The 17,157-nt window shown below is 44.5% G+C and overlaps 1 protein-coding gene across 1 annotated transcript in view; it reads right to left on the bottom strand.

Moving 5' to 3' along the window:
• Window positions 1–151: 151 nt before the first annotated feature.
• Window positions 152–17,157, bottom strand: part of ngef (neuronal guanine nucleotide exchange factor) — a 21,517-nt gene continuing 4,511 nt past the window's right edge. The window contains exons 3-15 of the mRNA XM_068318315.1: window positions 15,245–15,574; window positions 14,754–14,818; window positions 12,083–12,330; window positions 10,899–11,059; window positions 10,658–10,810; window positions 7,448–7,577; window positions 7,231–7,305; window positions 6,819–6,908; window positions 6,412–6,575; window positions 5,521–5,679; window positions 2,908–2,987; window positions 2,718–2,822; window positions 152–2,581 (exon numbers count right to left, since the gene is read on the bottom strand). Of these exons, the coding sequence (XP_068174416.1) occupies window positions 2,325–2,581; window positions 2,718–2,822; window positions 2,908–2,987; window positions 5,521–5,679; window positions 6,412–6,575; window positions 6,819–6,908; window positions 7,231–7,305; window positions 7,448–7,577; window positions 10,658–10,810; window positions 10,899–11,059; window positions 12,083–12,330; window positions 14,754–14,818; window positions 15,245–15,574 (2,017 nt within the window). The 3' untranslated portion in view covers window positions 152–2,324. The remainder of the gene's footprint in view (window positions 2,582–2,717; window positions 2,823–2,907; window positions 2,988–5,520; window positions 5,680–6,411; window positions 6,576–6,818; window positions 6,909–7,230; window positions 7,306–7,447; window positions 7,578–10,657; window positions 10,811–10,898; window positions 11,060–12,082; window positions 12,331–14,753; window positions 14,819–15,244; window positions 15,575–17,157) is intronic.

Here is a 17,157-nt window from a genome sequence, read left to right as displayed (position 1 = left end):
AGATACGTTTTATATTAACACACAGAAGTAAAATGTTCTTGTCTTTCTAACAATTGTTGTCCGTCGACACTGTAGTCGTGTCTGCTGGAGCTCAAACAGAGTAGGTCAAAGAAAAAGGCCATAAACCCAAACACAATATATCAAGGGAATCACTCAGACACATGTTTGATTCATATTTTTATGAACAATAATTTACATCTGATGAAGTGCAATAACAATTATTTAGTTTGAACATCGAATGTTTACATGGTCGACATCGTTTCAACACATACATGCTTTACAATCATGCTAATTGATTTACGTGTTCCAACCTCCTGCTGTTCTTTGGCGTTGACTTGCTTTCCATCATTTTTCCCTGTGGGTGTCGGGATGGAAGGATGTGTCCTCATGGCTCAATATCGACTGACGCTGAACAAGTCAAGTGGTGTTTGACACTGAGACACGATTAGCTTCAAAGCTATCGTTACAGTGCTGCTCGCATTTTGACTGAAGACAGAAGCTGAAAAGAAAAAGAACCAAACTTCTTCCCGTTTTGTACAAGCTTGATGCTCTAAATGGGGTTATCCCTCGTGCAAATGTGTCTATTCCACACCAGCCCTGTGTGGCCTCTCTGTGAGGACAACTGCTTTAGATATTTATCACTGGGGACAAGGGGTAGACATCATGGTCACGAGGGGACAGGAGCTTTAGTGAAGACCAGGTTTGGCTAAGCCAGGTATTATGTGTCACTCCTTGTCCACGATGCTTCTCCACACTGTCCTCCCAGATCAGGAGAGGGAGGAGCTGCTTTCAGCAGTTCTAAACGTTTGTGGGGTCACATCAGACCAGGGAAATCCCTGCCTTAGTCACACGGACTGTTCAAGGTGGACTGTTGTGGATTTCCATCCATAATGAAACGGCAGCTTGCTGTGAGAACACCTGAGCAGGTGACAGAGGACCTATCACTGCTGATTTCCATGTGTGAGTCACCAGGATGTTAGGGTTAAGGTTTGGGTTAAGGCCTAGGGGTTAGGGTTGGGGTTAAGGGTTAGGGTTTGGGGCTATGGGTTATGGTTAGGTTTAGTCGACCTGCTGAATGAATGGGAGAAGGAATTAGAGGGTCTCTCTGGGGACCCTCTCATTCTAGTACATACTATCTAGAACAGATCAGCATGGTGTGTGTCCCTGCCTGAAGGCTGTCCTGCCTTGATTTGTTGCTGGACTGGAGTTTGACTTTCAGCACAGGTAAAACTTCTGTAGCTGCTATTTCATCCTTGAACCAAAGTTCTGGTGACAGATGAGTGTTGGATGAAACACTTCAAGTAGAGACATAGAAGTGTAGCTGATGAACAACTGATGTTAGTGTACCTAACTTTAATCAGTGTAGCCCCTTTCTTTAGTACAGTAACAGTACAAGACTCCTACACATTCATGTCTGCTCTGCCACTGCACCTGAATCTAAACCACCGGTTACAGTCTTAAGGAGTGTCTGGCTGTCAATAAAGCACGTGTGCACACAGTAATGCTAGCTTGATGTGCTGGTATGCAGAAGATCTCAGTCCAGTCTGTATCTAGTGACATGTGGACATGAGTCAGGTATGTTTGCGTTGATAGCCGATCCACGTGACGCACACGCTTCATGGACACACCACTAAAACAACATTCTATGATACTTCATGACATGACATCAGAGTTTAAGCTCAATTCTATCTGATCGTTTTCCAATTTTCTATATTGTCTTAATGATATTACCAATCTATCATCTCTATCTTGGTGTTGAGGTGCACCACACTGATGATTCATATTTTAAACATGCACCATGTCCTTCCAATGGAGTCCCAGTTCCCCTCTGGAGGGTTCCAGGTCCACTCACCACAGTCTGTGACACCAAACTGCAAACTGCTTGACACTTTAGGGGCTTCTAGGTGTGATATAAAACGCCATGAAATGATGGAGAGCAGAAAAACGTGAAGCGGTCTAGTGTTGTTATAGTCACAGATTTTTTGTATACCTGCCTGGATGTGGGATATAATGGAATTATTTTACAATGAGAACATTTGATGTTTTCATAGGAATGATTGCGATCTGCTAGCAAATAGCTAAAAAAAACGTGTGGTTCTAAAAACACCATCAGCACAAATTTAATTAGACATGCTGCTTTGCCTGGGAAAGGTCATTAACTTGCTTTAATCATTTTTAATGATCACTGAAACTAAAACTGGGGGCTTCTAAAATATAACAAAGTGACAAGATGCCAGAGAATTAGAACTAAATTATATGCACCAAGAAAATGATTCTTTTCATGCATTCAGCTCTGAATGGTTGCATTTCTCATTGTCAGTGATTTACTGTGTTACTTCATGGCCCCCCAACCGATCAGTCCAACGATCAGAGAAGTTGGAGACCTTTGTATTACGCTTCCCCACGCGTAAACCAACTCTGGCTCCGGTGTGAAGGCTTCCTCCACCTTCCTGAGCCTGCTGAATCCTGAAGGCCTCTCTCAGGTTCTGAGCTCGAACGTCTTTACTTTGGATCTCCTCTACGACTCGACTGGGGAACCAGCCCCTTTCGCTATCATGGAGTCTCTCACCCATCATCCAGCCTACAATACAGAGGACACCGAAAGTCCACAGGAGACATAAAGACGGAAAGAAAAAAATGGACAGAACAAATATTTTAACAAGAAAATTTCAATGATTTGTTTAGAATTGCAAAAGAAGTTTGATGCCTCTACACACCATCATCTGTTCTCTCTAGCAGATTCAGAACATCAGCCATCTCAATGGAGAGTTCATCTGATTCTTGAGACGAGTATGACTGGATGCACTGCACCTGAGGAGAGTCTGACATACATGAAAGGTTGAAGTTCATGTCACCCATCTGCGTGTTGAGGCATATCTGTTGCATGTTGATGATGTTCTCTCTAACCTGTTTGGTGGGCACTAGTAGACATAAAGCGAGTGCGGCGATTGGGGGTGAGGGCGCACATCCATCGAAGTTTGTCACTCCTATTGACAGGATTCCGTTGATTAGTAGCAGGTAAAGATCAAGTACTAATAAAGTCTCTGTTTGGTTTGATTTGCAGTAAAGAGCAGGGCCAACAGCATTACTGTCCTTGATGACATTATTAGTCCTCTTGGACACATACACAGTTTTTAGGAACTCATAAGCTCATCAAAATGGGTGTTTTTGTCAGAAGAGGTGAACATTTTTTTTAACAAACTAAGGATGAGATGACAAGTTGACTTGTCACCATGGTGACTCCAAGAAAATTTCCAAGCCACAGCCCCTGAATGGCATTTGACCTGGGTAAATCAGGTAGACTTATCAAGCATATAGAAATCTACCAAAAAGACTTTGTGCTATACCATACATCAAACAGGAAGTCCATCACTTTAAATTGAACTTGGGGTGTTTTTCCACTTCCAAGCATTAGAATTTAACAAACCCCTCCTATTGATTGATCAATCGATCAATCAATCAATCAATCAATCAATCAATCAATCAATCAATCAATCAATCAATCAATCAACTTTTATTTATAAAGTGCTTAGTCACATCTGCAAACATGTCAAAGCACTTTTACGAACAGAGAAACCCAACAGAAACCTCCAAAGTAAGCATGAGTGACAGCGGCAGGGAAAAACTCCCTCATTGAGGAAGAAACTCCAGACAGGACTCAGACTCTGGAAGGCAGAGCCAGACTCAGGAGGGCGGCGAAACCTAGACTCTCGAGGGCAAACCCAGACTACGGAGGGTGGTCATCTGCCTTGACTAGTTGGATAAGTTGGGGAGTGGCTGCTCCACAGACCTGGTAAACCTAAAAGAGCTTTGGTCAGAGTTCATTGAGTGATTAACTCGCCCTTATATGCATCACAGGGGAGTTTGGGGACATGAAACTTGCATTGGCCAGGTTTAGTTCCTCCACTGCGGGATGTTGGTGTAGGTTCTGTTATCCAGGACATGGTTATCCAAAGTTGTTCAAGTCAATCCACTGGACTTTAAGAAAGTCCAGAGGCTTCTTCAGTTCTGAGGTGTTGAAGTTGAAAGGTTTGGATGTCTGTTGGGGTGGAAACCTAAGATGCTCACACTGAAGCTGTCAAGCTAAGGATGAGGTTCTCCCTAGTTCTCCCTCTACTCGTTTACTTAGTTCTCCGTCTACTCCTGTCCCTAGTTCTCCATCTGCTCCTCTACCGAGTTCTCTTTCTACTCTTCTACCTAGTTCTCCTTCTACTCCTCTAACTATTCTACCTAGTTCTGCCTATACTCCTCTACGTAATTTTCCCTATACACGTCTACCTAGTTCTCCCTCTACTTCTCCAACTCCTCCACCTATTTCTTCCGCTACTCCTCTCCTAGTTCTCCATCTACTCTGCTACCTAGTTCTCCATGTTTTTCTCTATCTAGTTCTCAATCTAAGTTCTCCCCCTACTCCTCTACCTAGTTCTCCATCTACTCCTCTACCTAGTTCCCATCTTCTCCTCTACCTAGGTCTCCCTCTACTCCTGTAGCTACTTCTCCCTCTACTTCTGTACCTAGTTCTCCCTCTACTCCTCTACCCAGATGTCCCTCTACTCCTCGACCAAGTTCCCCCTCTACTCCTCTACCTAGTTCTCACTCTTCTCCTCTACCTAGTACTCCCTCTATTTCTATTCTTATACTTCATGACTAATTTTCTGTGTCAATAACCCCACCCAGGGAGTTTCCTCCCAGAGTTCCTCTACCTTACACTTTCCTGACTTCCTGCTGTGGTGGGTGTGACGGGTCTACTAGCGACCTGTTTTCTATGGAGATGTGACCATTTGTACCTGGATAACAGCTACTGGAACAAATGGCCATGAATCCAGACCTGGATTGGCATTTGGTTCTTGAGTGCACCTGTGTAAACCTCTTGAACACATGCTCCTGGACTCAGTTCAGCCCACATGGACTTAGGCTGTTGTGATGACTATTGACTGTTGTGATGGCTGTTGTGATGACAACTATCAGGATGTTGTAGTCAGTACTGGTTACATCTATTAACCTGTACTGAAGATAGAAATCACGTATCTGTGGTGCTCTTCAGGGTAGAGGGTGTTACTGTAAAGAACTCAGAGGCAAATTGTCATTTGTGGATTTGGGCTGTACAAATAAAATTTGATGGATTGATTGATTGATTGATTAAAGCAATGCACAATTCCAAAATTCAAATTTGAAATATTTAAACAGTTAAAGCAATAGTTAGGAAACAGTACAGAATAATATGAAGCATCTGTTCAGAATCTTTGATTGATTGATTGATTGATAGACAGGTCCCTGTGGTAAAATAACTGTCACTTCTACATGTTACAAGCATGTTGTAGTATCTCAAACCCTCCAAAACAAAAAACGCTAAATGATTAGCACTAAAGTTCAATATCAGGAAATACTGAGGTTAGTCAGTTTGTGATGACAAACGAAACCCATGTAGAGATTCCTGAAGCTTTAACCTTCTGTCTCGTGGTTTTCACTCATGAACATCATCCACAGTAATGCTAAGCTAACTGTGCTTCAGATACTCACATGCTGGCAGTCTTCAGCATGTAGCTGACTGTACGCTCCTCTTGGTTCTCCAGCAGCCTAAGATTAAAGATATTGGCAAACTGCTGGCCTTGGTCTTCAAGATCTTCAGTCCTCAACATTGACCGTGTGCATGAGTCAAGAACGTGGAACTTGTCCCCACTGAAAAAAAAAATTAATTGAATTAATATTCCAAGCCTTAAGAAGAACTGTTAGCTAATTTATTACACCCCGCTTCAAAGCGGTGACTTTGACCTTGAGAAAACTAGTTCAAAGTAAAATTTCAACTTTTGTACACTCAGGAACCGGATAAGATAGAAAGACGAGTGTGAGACCATAGATCAAACCTCCTGCTTTGATCTATGAAAAGCACTAGCTTTGATCTTTGACCTATGCAATTAGGTCAGGACAAAATGATCAATTCGGGGGTGTTGCGGGATGTTGCAGTCTGACTGCATTGGTTCTTGTTTCTGATTGTAAGCGTACACTCAGCCATCACTTGCAGATACAGCTGCAAATATAGAATAGCATCCAAAAAACTACATTTTTAAAACCATTTTAACATTCTTTCTAAAATAATATTAATAAAATTGGAACTTTTTAAACTTCAAAGCCTTGGATTTGCAGAGAAGAACTGTAAGCTGTCTCTTATGTTTGTGTTGGAGGGTTCTGACCGGTTTCTCTGTCTGTAAAAGCACTCTGAAATGTCTATTGATGTGATTAAGCACTTTATAGATAAAAGTTGATTGATTGATTGATTGATTGTATTAGAAAGCACTTATTGTAGCGACATGCATAGCTAATAATTACAGCTAGATGTAAAGTCTGAAAAGAACAAGCTAGTCTTTTAGAATGTAAGAGTTAAATTTTGAGAAGAGTGAACCAAACGCTTACCTGGAGCTGCGCTTAGTGACCAATAGCAGATTGTTAAACAGGAACAAGTAAACCGGTTGATAGAGTTTACGACTCCTCAGGGTTCTATTGCTTTTTGGTCCAGCCATTAGCTGCACCTCACCCTTCTTCAGCAACCAGCGTGAATGGGAAATGATGGGCACAGACTGTCAAGACAAAAGATTGATGTCAGTCCGAAACACTTCAGCTGAAGCTTTGTTACAATCAGCAGAAAATAAAGGTGGTAGCAGGGGTGGAGGGTTGAAGCAGGTTTATTCTGATCTCTATATACTGTATAGTGGTCCTCCCTAACCCTACCAGCTCCTAGAATGAGGAAAACAAACGGTCCTGTATCAACTGTTTAGCCACAAACTGGTAAAAGGTGCTCAAACACAATGATCAGACTCTACCTTGGATTTGAAGTCCAGTGTTTTCTCGATGCTGATGAGCTCTTCGGTTCGACTCATTTTACGTACTCCCTCGTTGCATTCTTTCACAATCTGAGGATGAGATCACAACTACATTCACCATCAGTTAACTCTGTGCCTCCTCCTGCAGTTACTTCTTCTGCAAGCTGATATCCCATAAATATGAATGAAGTTTTCTGTGCTACATTTCCATTGTAAAGTGTCTCCATGACAACACAGGTGTAAATGCGGACAGAAATGTTTTGACCGAGCTACATGCTACATGCTTTTGCACAGTGGATCATCAACATCAACAGCTGACTCTAAAGCTAAGCTACATGCTACATGCTACAGTCGCGTACAGTGGATCAGGAGCGTATGCACAGGAGCTGATGCGTCTACAGGTGTTGCTCACCTGCTCCAGTTCCTGATGTGCTTTTATAGCGTTTGCTTCCCTCTCTGAGTTCTCCTCTGCTTTCTTCAGGATGCTCTGTGATAAAACCAGAGGAGCGATCAACCGGAAACAAGAAACTCCAAGAAAAAATGGCCTCAAATCTCCCAGATGGCTTGAAAGAGGTCAAATTGCATGAAAACTAACTTTGTTTTGTGTGTTCCTACGTGGCTGAACTCACCTGGACCAGCAGCTTGAGCCTTGTGATTCTTTGGAAAGGGAGGATGAGGAAGGAGGTGAAGGACAGGCCTCTGACTCGTGGTTGATTCTCCAGTGTAGCCATGGCCTCCCGGAACGCCTGGTTACCCTCTCTGCACGGTCAGTTCAGACACACACACACACACACACACACACACACACACACACACACACACACACACACACACACACACACACACACACACACACACACACACACACACACACACACACACACACACACACACACATGCCTACTTTCAGCTATGCTGTCTGATAGCGCTTCCCCTCCAAACCCGCAATCAGCTGATAGGTCAGCTGACTCCTTTCTACACACCTCATTGCTGTGTAGAGCCCTGACCTTGACCCTGGGGGTTAGGGTCAGGGTTCATTTCCAGTGATGTTTATGCCACTGCACAAACCATCAGAAAAATAATTGAAAAATAATACATGTCACAACCCTTAACACATAATAATGGTTCACATCTTTACTTTCTTGCACGCGTCCACATCTCATGTCATCAACATTTCTTGGTGGTTGTGACTTGAAGCAGCGTTCACCTACAGTACATGTCTCCTGTTCAGAACTACTTCTTCTATGCTGTGACTCGACCTATGGCCCGTCACAAATGGCTGCTAATGATCACAAGGGGTTACCTCATCTTCTCTATGACACTGAGTAATGTACTTTTTGTTTCATTACAATACATACATGTAATCAAATTTCATGTGTTTATTACATCCCCCATGAAAGTGGTCATGTATCGTAGTTGTCAGTGTTCCTCCGTCCGTCAGTTGGTCCACCAAATATCTTCACAACCGTTTCCGATAGAAAGACAAAACAAAAACCACATTATTCGGGCGGCAAAGGGGATGAAGATGAGATGATGACATTGAAAACTAGGTCAAGGTCAAATTTAAACTTTTGTACACTCAGGAACCGGATAAGATAGAAAGACGAGGGAGAAGGCCAGTGTAAGACCATAGATCAAAGGTAGTGCTTTGATCTATCACAGTAGGTCAGAGCACTAGCTTTGGGTAAAATTTTGAATTCAAGTGTGTCGCGGGATGTTGCACTATGTGACTGCATTGGCTCTAATTTCACATGCAGGGTTTAGGTCAGTTGAACATAACCCTTGACTGGTGACAGAGAATATCTGTTAGGGTGTAAATAAAGGCTGAGGCTGTTTGTTAATGAGCGGCGGCGTCTCTTTGGACACACACAGCCCTCAGATCACTGAGAAGAGCTGAAGCTGCTCTCATTCATCAACAACCAGACCACAGTCTTATTTAGTAGCGTCTCCGTCTGCTATGAAACTGGTTATGTGTTCACCATGATGCTGAAGATACGCCTTACACACACACACACACACACACACACACACACACACACACACACACACACACACACACACACACACACACACACACACATACACACACACACACACACACCTGACTGAAGCGGAGCTAACTAGTTAGCCAAATGCTAGCTGACTTCAACAGCTTGCGAGGAACTTGCAGTGTGTAGCTCCGATCCAGGCCATTTCCACACGATACTAACTTAGCCTGAACACATACTCCACCTCGGGGATGACCACGCCCTTAAGGGGGGAGTGAGTGTGTCGATCAATCAAATATGGCTCAGAATACATCAATCACTGTCAATCACTCCCATTGTTACGTAAAGATGGGAGCTGTGACCAAACGGATCTTTTTGATTCTGTCCAGCTCAAAATTCCAAAAGATTCCAAATATTTATCGATACAGGATGCGTTTGTTGTCTACATTCTAGGAGTTGGTAGGGTTAGGAGGGGCCACTGCGTTTATGTAGAGACCTGAAAAAAAGTGTTTTCAGAAAAGGACCCCTTTAAATATTTCATGTATTGTTACATTTATATTAAATATTAATATAAATGTAAAATTTATACAGACATATAGAATTTTGGAGGGCCTTCCTTTAATGTAAAAGAATTAGGACTTTTGATTATTTTCTTGTGATAAATAACACCCTGTTGTTTTTTGACAAATCGTTTCCTGCATACACCCACACTGATTCAGCAGCTTGACTGACGAAGGATTTGATTGTACAGAAGTTAGTTCCAACAGAAATAAAGAAGATGAACGAGTTATTTAGGGTTCCACACCCTGCTCAGATATAACCCTAACCTGAATGTTGGTATTTACTCAGCGCTAATAAACCGGTGAGTCTCACTCACACTTCACAGGTAATAAATACCGAGTGAAAAGAGGCGTCCATGTTTAGAAAACCCTCCCTGAGTTGAACCTGTCCAAAATAATGAACATGCTAAACTCTGAGACAAGGAGGGGGAACGTGGCTCATTTTAGTTTCCACTGACAGCAGTGATGACTTTATTATGTTATCTGATGCTGACGCTACTCGTCTTCCGTTCCAGACCTGAGACTGATTGTGTCTGAACCAGTGGAATGGTTGTGTTGGATTCTGATTGGTTGGACCCAACAGAGAAACAGAGCTTTAGTGGTGGCGTTCCTTTTGGGTTCACTGCCCCATCCATGCGGCCTCGGTGGAGGGACAAGTTCCATTCCAGTTTGTCACTGCGGGGTTTGTCACGATCTTCCTGAGAGGAAGCACCACGTCTGCATTTCAGATGTAAAGCCACTCGTGTGATTGGACGTGAAACGCAGCTTGAGTCATCGGCCTTCACACCCTCTGGGGTGTTTCACCAAACCTGCTGAACAGATTGTCCAGAACATCACGCACATCCACACCACAGACCATCGTCCACCACGCGACAGCGGGACAACTGATGTCGGCTGTGGGCTTTCTGGACACGTCTTGGATCAAAACAACCAGCCTCCGCCTTCAGTTCCTGCAGTGCTGGGAAACGCCTGCTGCTGCTGACATGACATTCATAGTCAATCACGCCCTGCCAGTCACATTGTGTCATCATCAATGACAAACCTGTTCTTTTGAAAGGAGTCGGGAGGCAGCGTTCACACACCACAACACAGCTCTGTGAGGGAGGGGCGCCGCCGCCTTTATTCTACAGCTGCTCTCTCCAATGTCAACACATCGCTGCCAAGACTTAATCTCCTGAACTAGATACCTGAACAGGAACGGGCTTCTGGATTGATTGTGTAATAACTAATAATGAATAAGTAACCCCTAGTGAGTGGGAGCAGAACGGTCCACATGACATGAAATACTCACAAGATGCGTCTGTAGTTCTTCTCCTGGTACACCTGGTTGATGACATACTTGATAAAGACACTGAAATGTTCCACGCTGTGGTAGTGAACAATGTCACACACATCCGAAATCAAAATGGACTCTTCAATACGGTGTTCCAGATCCATGAGGAACCTGAAAACGGAAGGAGAACGTCATCACGGATTGAGGGGGGGAGAAGCATGTTTGACGTGTGGCGTCACACGGATTTGTACGAACCCACCTTTCACTGGCTTTCATGACTTCCTCGATGTTGGAGAACAGGAAGTGCATGTCCGACTGGCTGAGGGTGTTGACTAAAATAGGATTACGGAGGAAGTGAGTCTCCAAGATCTCCAAACTCTTGTAGTAAGATGCTTCTGAGGTAACAAGCTCGAACATGGCCTGGAGATCAAACCAAATCAAGATGCCACATTGTTACTCGTTTAAACTACCAATTAACAAGTGAACCAATCAACCACATCTCATCGTCTTTAAGAAAGTCTAAACTGCATGGTACATATTCACTCACGACGTCTCCAGCTCTCTTATACCATTTAAACATGTATAATCTGGGTGAGCATGTATCCCAGGATGCAAAGTAGCTCCTTCATATTTGTGTTTTGGGCATCAATAAATTTCACCAGTCAGAAGGACTGGAAATCTGATTGGTTGATCAATCACTTCCTTTATTTGAGCCTTTCCTGAAACCGCCTGAGTTTTGTGTTAAAGTGTTCTGACTGGTTTTATCTTTCAGACACCGCATTGATCATCTTTTATGTGCCTTGTAAAGAACTTTATTACAATCTTGATAAAAACGGATTACATGGAGTACATGATACGTAGCATTAAATTGATGAAAGATTGAAATGAACCTCATAGCCTGGTCATTTTTTTTACATGACCACCTCTGTTAAAAAGCTCATGCAGATGAGTTTGACCAAGAAATCAGCGAATCATCTGCATGACACATGATCCACGCACAAGAAGTCACAACCAGAGGAACCTCTCCTGATTTAGAGAGTTGAAGCATGACTCATCACAACTTTATCGAATGAACCAATACCCTTCAGACACCTGGGAACAGGGTTACACGCACATTTAGCGAAGCGCTAGCTGGTTGACACCTGTGTGTTCCTGGTGTTGAGCCGTCAGACAACAGCTAGTTTAGCATCTTTGTGTTCTAGTTCCAGTTTGCAGTAAAGACTTTATTTTTTTTACTTTACTAGATTGTTTCCAGGATGGTTCTATGGTTACAAAAATTCACTACTTGTTGACTTGAAATAAAATCGTCCCCATTTTCTGTTCGTTAAATCTTGAGGATTTTGTTATTTAATCTTGCAGTTTTACAATAAAAGTCTGACAGCTGAACATCTGAGATGCTTTTCTTTAGGACACAGGCCTCACCCAGACACATTTCCTACTCACCTCCTGAATTATAATCTCTTTCTGCGGTAACTGGTTGAGCAAGCCACTAGCCTGCACCGCTTCCAGGTTCTGCCACAAGCTCAAGGCTTGAGCGCTGTTCCTCAGCTGCAACTGCAACACCGGTGGGGACTGGACCCCAGACCCCACCACAGTTCCGGCTGTGCCCCAAGGAGTGAGGTTCTCACGCTGTCGCCTTTGTTCAATCTCCTGCTGCTTGGAGGTGTCCCGGTACTCCTGGTACAGGAAGGCTGGAGGGTCAAATAGAAGCACACAGGTTGAGTTGGTAGGGGTCCCCGAAGGCCTGGATCACCAGGACCCACCCCCTAAGCAGGCAGAGATGCTTTACAGGGGACAGACATTTGTGGGCAGCTGAAAGCCAGGAGGGACTACTGGATAAACTGGGTCAGAATTTGTGGATGATAAAATAAATCTCAGTGACTTAGAAATGTTGGAATTTATGATATGATCGAGTTAACAAACACAAACCCGCATAGAGTTAACACTGTGAACACAATCTGATGAAAGACGACCAGCTTGACTCATGAGAAACCGTCAAAGACGCCGTGTGATCAATGACGGTTCCAACAAGGGTGTGAAACACTCGTCCCGACACTTCAGTAGGACAGACGAATAAACCAACAGCCCTCTAGCACATGTGTTAAAGCCCGACCAGGACACGCTTCATATTCACCACACTACTATCAGCTGTCTTAGATTGTTCACAGGTGGGTTCAGTTATATTATTAACTAGTTTGCTGGTGAAGGGAAGGTTGTCTCAGTTTGGGGAATGTGACTGGGTATATCCTGTGACTGGGTGGGCCTGTTGCATAATCTCTCTCATATATTGCTGACTGGTGGGGGTAGAACTGGATAGAGTTACATAAGAGAGTGAGAACCTGCATACTCCCACTCTCACACAACACGTTCTGTATGAGAGAGGATGCATCTCCGTACTTGTAGAAAGGATCAGCAACACCGTTCGTAGTCTGGTTGTTCATCCGTAGGAAGCTTCATGCAGCTCTGCAGGTAAACTTCTGGATGCCCTCCGTGCTGTGACCACAAGTCTCTGTAAACCTACCAAGACTTTATGTAGACTATATGTAGACTTTATATAGACTCAATATAGATTGTGGAGTCTATATAGAGTCTATGTAAACTCTTTATAGTCTATATAGACTCCGGAGTCTGTGTAGAAGTGGTCCCCAAACTAAGGCCTGCCTCTACATTTGGCACTGCCCCATGAGCAGTACCAGAAGAAGCCCCTCCCCCCCAAAAGCGATCCTATAGCTGATTGATCCAGAATGAAAATGGCACCTTGCATTTTTAACAGAGGTGACAGAAATGCTGAACAGCCTCAACCTGCAGCTACGAAGGGAAACTCATTCGACACGTATTCCCACGTAAAATCATTTGAGGTGAAACTATTACTGGGTTTTTTTGGCTCAAGTGAAAAAGCACAACCTCTCTGCATAGAACCAGCGGTCCTGTTCCCAACTGAAAAGTGTGTTGAAGCACTGGAGATGCTGAAGGTGAAGTCCCGTGAGCAATTCCGTGAACTACATGCTATTGCAAAAGAAGTCTGTCTTTTCCAGAACCCCTTTGTTGCCTACTAACGAAGCCCTGGCTCCTTATCAGTTTGGGTCAGTCGAGTTACAGAACTGTGATGCTCTGAAAGACGCATTCAAGCCGGACAGTCTGATTGACTTCTATGCCCCCTCCAAAATGACAAACCGGAAAAGGTTATTAATATTTGCTTCTGGAAGACAATAAATGTTTACATTTAGGCACCCCTGCGATCGTCACAGTTTTTCTGTGGGAAAAGTTCTGTGTCCCTCAAAGGAAAAAGTTTGGAGACCCCTGATATAGAGTTTGTAATGAGTCTATAACGAGTCTATATAGCCTCTTTATTGACTCTTTATAGACTCTATAGACTCCATACCCAGCCGGTTCTGAGGGTCTACCAACAAGGCCGTCACCGACTGGCCTTAAAGCAGTCTACAGGGTCACTAAATGCATCACAGTGTTTTATCAGGTTGTCTCAGTACATGTCTGTCATGCCTTGACTACATAGCTTGTCTGAATGTTCCGTCGTTAGCGTTCCTTCATGCGTGTCTGGTCTTCAAAACTATGTACAATATGTAGAATGGGGATGGAGCTGTCCATCCATATCACTATACGTCTTCACGTGGAGCGTAAACAGGCCTTAAATTCACAGCCACCCAGAGGAGCGGGAGGATGGTTCTCTGAGTTTGTCTTGAGTTTGTGACCCCCAGTGGTCTGGAAATCCAGTGTGTGAACAGGAAAGCACCATCCTCACCTGAGACAATGAATGTCCAACCGCAGCTAGCGCTAGAAAACAAACGGCTTTCCTTCAGCAAATCAATGAATGTGGGGAAATAAAGGAAATGTAAAACACAGGTAGAGTTCTATGTCTAACGTTCTAATGTTCATACAAAAGATCCATGATCGGCTGCCAATGTCAGAAACAGAGAATATCTTGATTTGTGATACTTCCTGTCATTTTGGTTTAAATGTTTGCAGAACGATTCTTACATAAGTTCAGTTTAGTCACATGACCCAGTGAGACATGCGAGGCGGTTGTGTAGGAACAGCAGTGGTGGTGGAGGACGTGGGTGGACGACATGGACAGATACCTTCACACTGAGCTTACCAATGTTTTTGATGATGCTGATGCTGTGGCCGCTTGCCTGTGAGGTTTCTCCATTGCTCATCGACCTGAGAGGAAAGAAACATGAAAAAGCCGTCCTTCGACCGCATTGGGGATTGTGTTAGCCCTGTGCTAGCTCATGGTGTCAATACACAACGCCAGGCAGCAGTCCTCACCAGACTGCTGTCTTCTCCATCACCAGGAAGACAGTAGGGAAAATCCATTTTGTATCTAAATGTCCCAGTTTGGGATAAATAAAGTATATCTTATCTTATCTTATCTTAATGAGAATATAGACAATCAGCCCGAGCCTCTCCCGTCTAACCACACTCTAAATCCCTTCATCCTTCCAGTCTGTCCTTCAGCTGCTCTCCCATCATTTACACCGTATTTCTTGTTGTGTTGTCCTGAACAAATGTACAAAGGTAGATTTCTGTTCCTCTAAGGTACATTTTAGACATAACCAGCCAGCACCACCCTCCTGATAACCTAACCTGAGCTTGAAGTCCCGGTCGTCTCCACCAGAACTGGACCCGTAGCGCTGGGAGGTCATCGTGTCCCCTCTGACCTCCTGGACAGTGCACGCTGCCGCCGTTTTCTCAGACAGCACTTTGATGTCCCGGTTGTGAATGTTGTGTGTCCGGTAAGGGGGCACGCCGTCGGGGTAGCCGCCGGCGGACATGTCCGCGATGCTGCGTCCTCTGACTGCTCTGTCTGTCACGGCAACAGCATCCCTGCTGCACTGAGCATGTCTGCTGCTGGCCTCCCCATTGCTTGGCAACGCCGTGGTGGAGAGATGAGGTGAAAGCTGAGGGCTGCGCTGTCTGAGGAAGAGGAGGAACGCAGAGCTTAAAATATCACAGAGGTTCCCAATGAAGCCGTTTGCACATCCCTGGTTTTCTTTTTTTCTTTTTTTTTTGAGCATCTTTATCAGAAGGTGAAACGTTTGCATTAGAAGAAGGTCGTGACAACGTGTCACCTGCTGTTTGTGTTGGTGGATTCTTTCCAGCTTCTCCTCTGATGAGGAAGGACTCAAATATTGCCAAGGCAACACTAAAGATGATGGTGCAGCAAGGTTAGCATGGCAACAAGTCAGAGCCGGTTTGATTTATCAATATAAATAAGTAATAATCACATGAATGAAACGCAGGAGGCAGGTTTCATTCACACCCTCCCCCAATCAGCAGTAGGCGTTAAAGTCTAGGGATGCCGACACTCACACAGGCTTTATACTAATGAATAGATGGTAATATAGATTCATCCTCAACAACAGCGCTGTGGTTGCCATGGATGCGGTGTCAGTACAACAGCAGCTGAACAGCATGAGAATGTGTCTCTGCAGAGGCAGGAGGGAAGTCAAGGTGAAGCACAGGACCAGGACAAGCCAGGGTCCAGCTGTCTGTCTGCCTGCCTGTCTGTCTGTCTGCCTGAACCTGTTTAAAGTACAATCTGATTAGTCCGTGTGAACCAAATCGTCCACGTACATCCCAGTTGCGTGTCTAAAGACCCTCCATTTGGAACAGCTTGCAGCACACCGACCCAACGCCCTTTGACACTAGAACACAACATGTCTGTGTGTAACATGTACAGTACCTTCATACCCTACAGAATAGTCGTGGGGTTTATGACCCGACTTGAACACAACACCAACTGTAAAAGCCCAGGGGGGTGGGGGGGGGTCTGCAAGATCCGCGGCCGGGGACACGGAGCTTCTGTTTGAGGTTATTAATGTCACACCACTGAGTAGTTACCATAGTAGGGTGCTGCCATAGTGCACCACACTGACTTATCAGTGTATGACATTAATTGTCATTGGGGGGGGGGGGGGTTGTTTAAACCAAGGCGCAGCACTGCTGTTCTGCCATGTGGACAGAAGGTGGTGAAAGGTCATGTGACACCAGGTAGACGAGAAAAATTTGCCAGCTCTCATTGGCTGCTAAATAGCTAGCTGATAGTGTCAGCTTCAACCTGCCCTGGAGAGCTTCAATCTGCCCTCGGACAACTTCAATCTGCCCTTGTACAGCTTCAATCTGCCCTCGGACACCTTCAATCTGCCCTCGGACACCTTCAATCTGCCCTCAGACACCTTCAATCTGCCCTCGGACACCTTCAATCTGCCCTTGGACACCTTCAATCTGTTCAATCTGCCCTGTCTCTTGTTGTGTCAGGACTCTTGGTTTCATTTGGGTGTAATTATTAAGGGGTGGGAGGGAGGGCAGCAGCAGCTCTTCTGGGGCAGCTGTGAGGTGACATCACAACGGGGGGGGTGGTACGGCAGCCTCCTGCCCTCAGACTCACAACTTCAATCACCGTTAAACGGCTGCCTGGCGTTCTAATCTCAGATGGCATCAGCAGTGAGAGCTGGAGTCTGAAGTCCAGAGTGTGTGTGTGTGTGTGTGTGTGTGTG

The sequence above is a fragment of the Antennarius striatus genome, chromosome 6, assembly GCF_040054535.1.
Source record: "Antennarius striatus isolate MH-2024 chromosome 6, ASM4005453v1, whole genome shotgun sequence".
Classification (NCBI taxonomy): Eukaryota; Metazoa; Chordata; class Actinopteri; order Lophiiformes; family Antennariidae; genus Antennarius; species Antennarius striatus.
The sequence above is the reverse complement of the archived record's forward strand: the minus strand, read 5'-3'. Positions and strand labels throughout refer to the sequence as shown.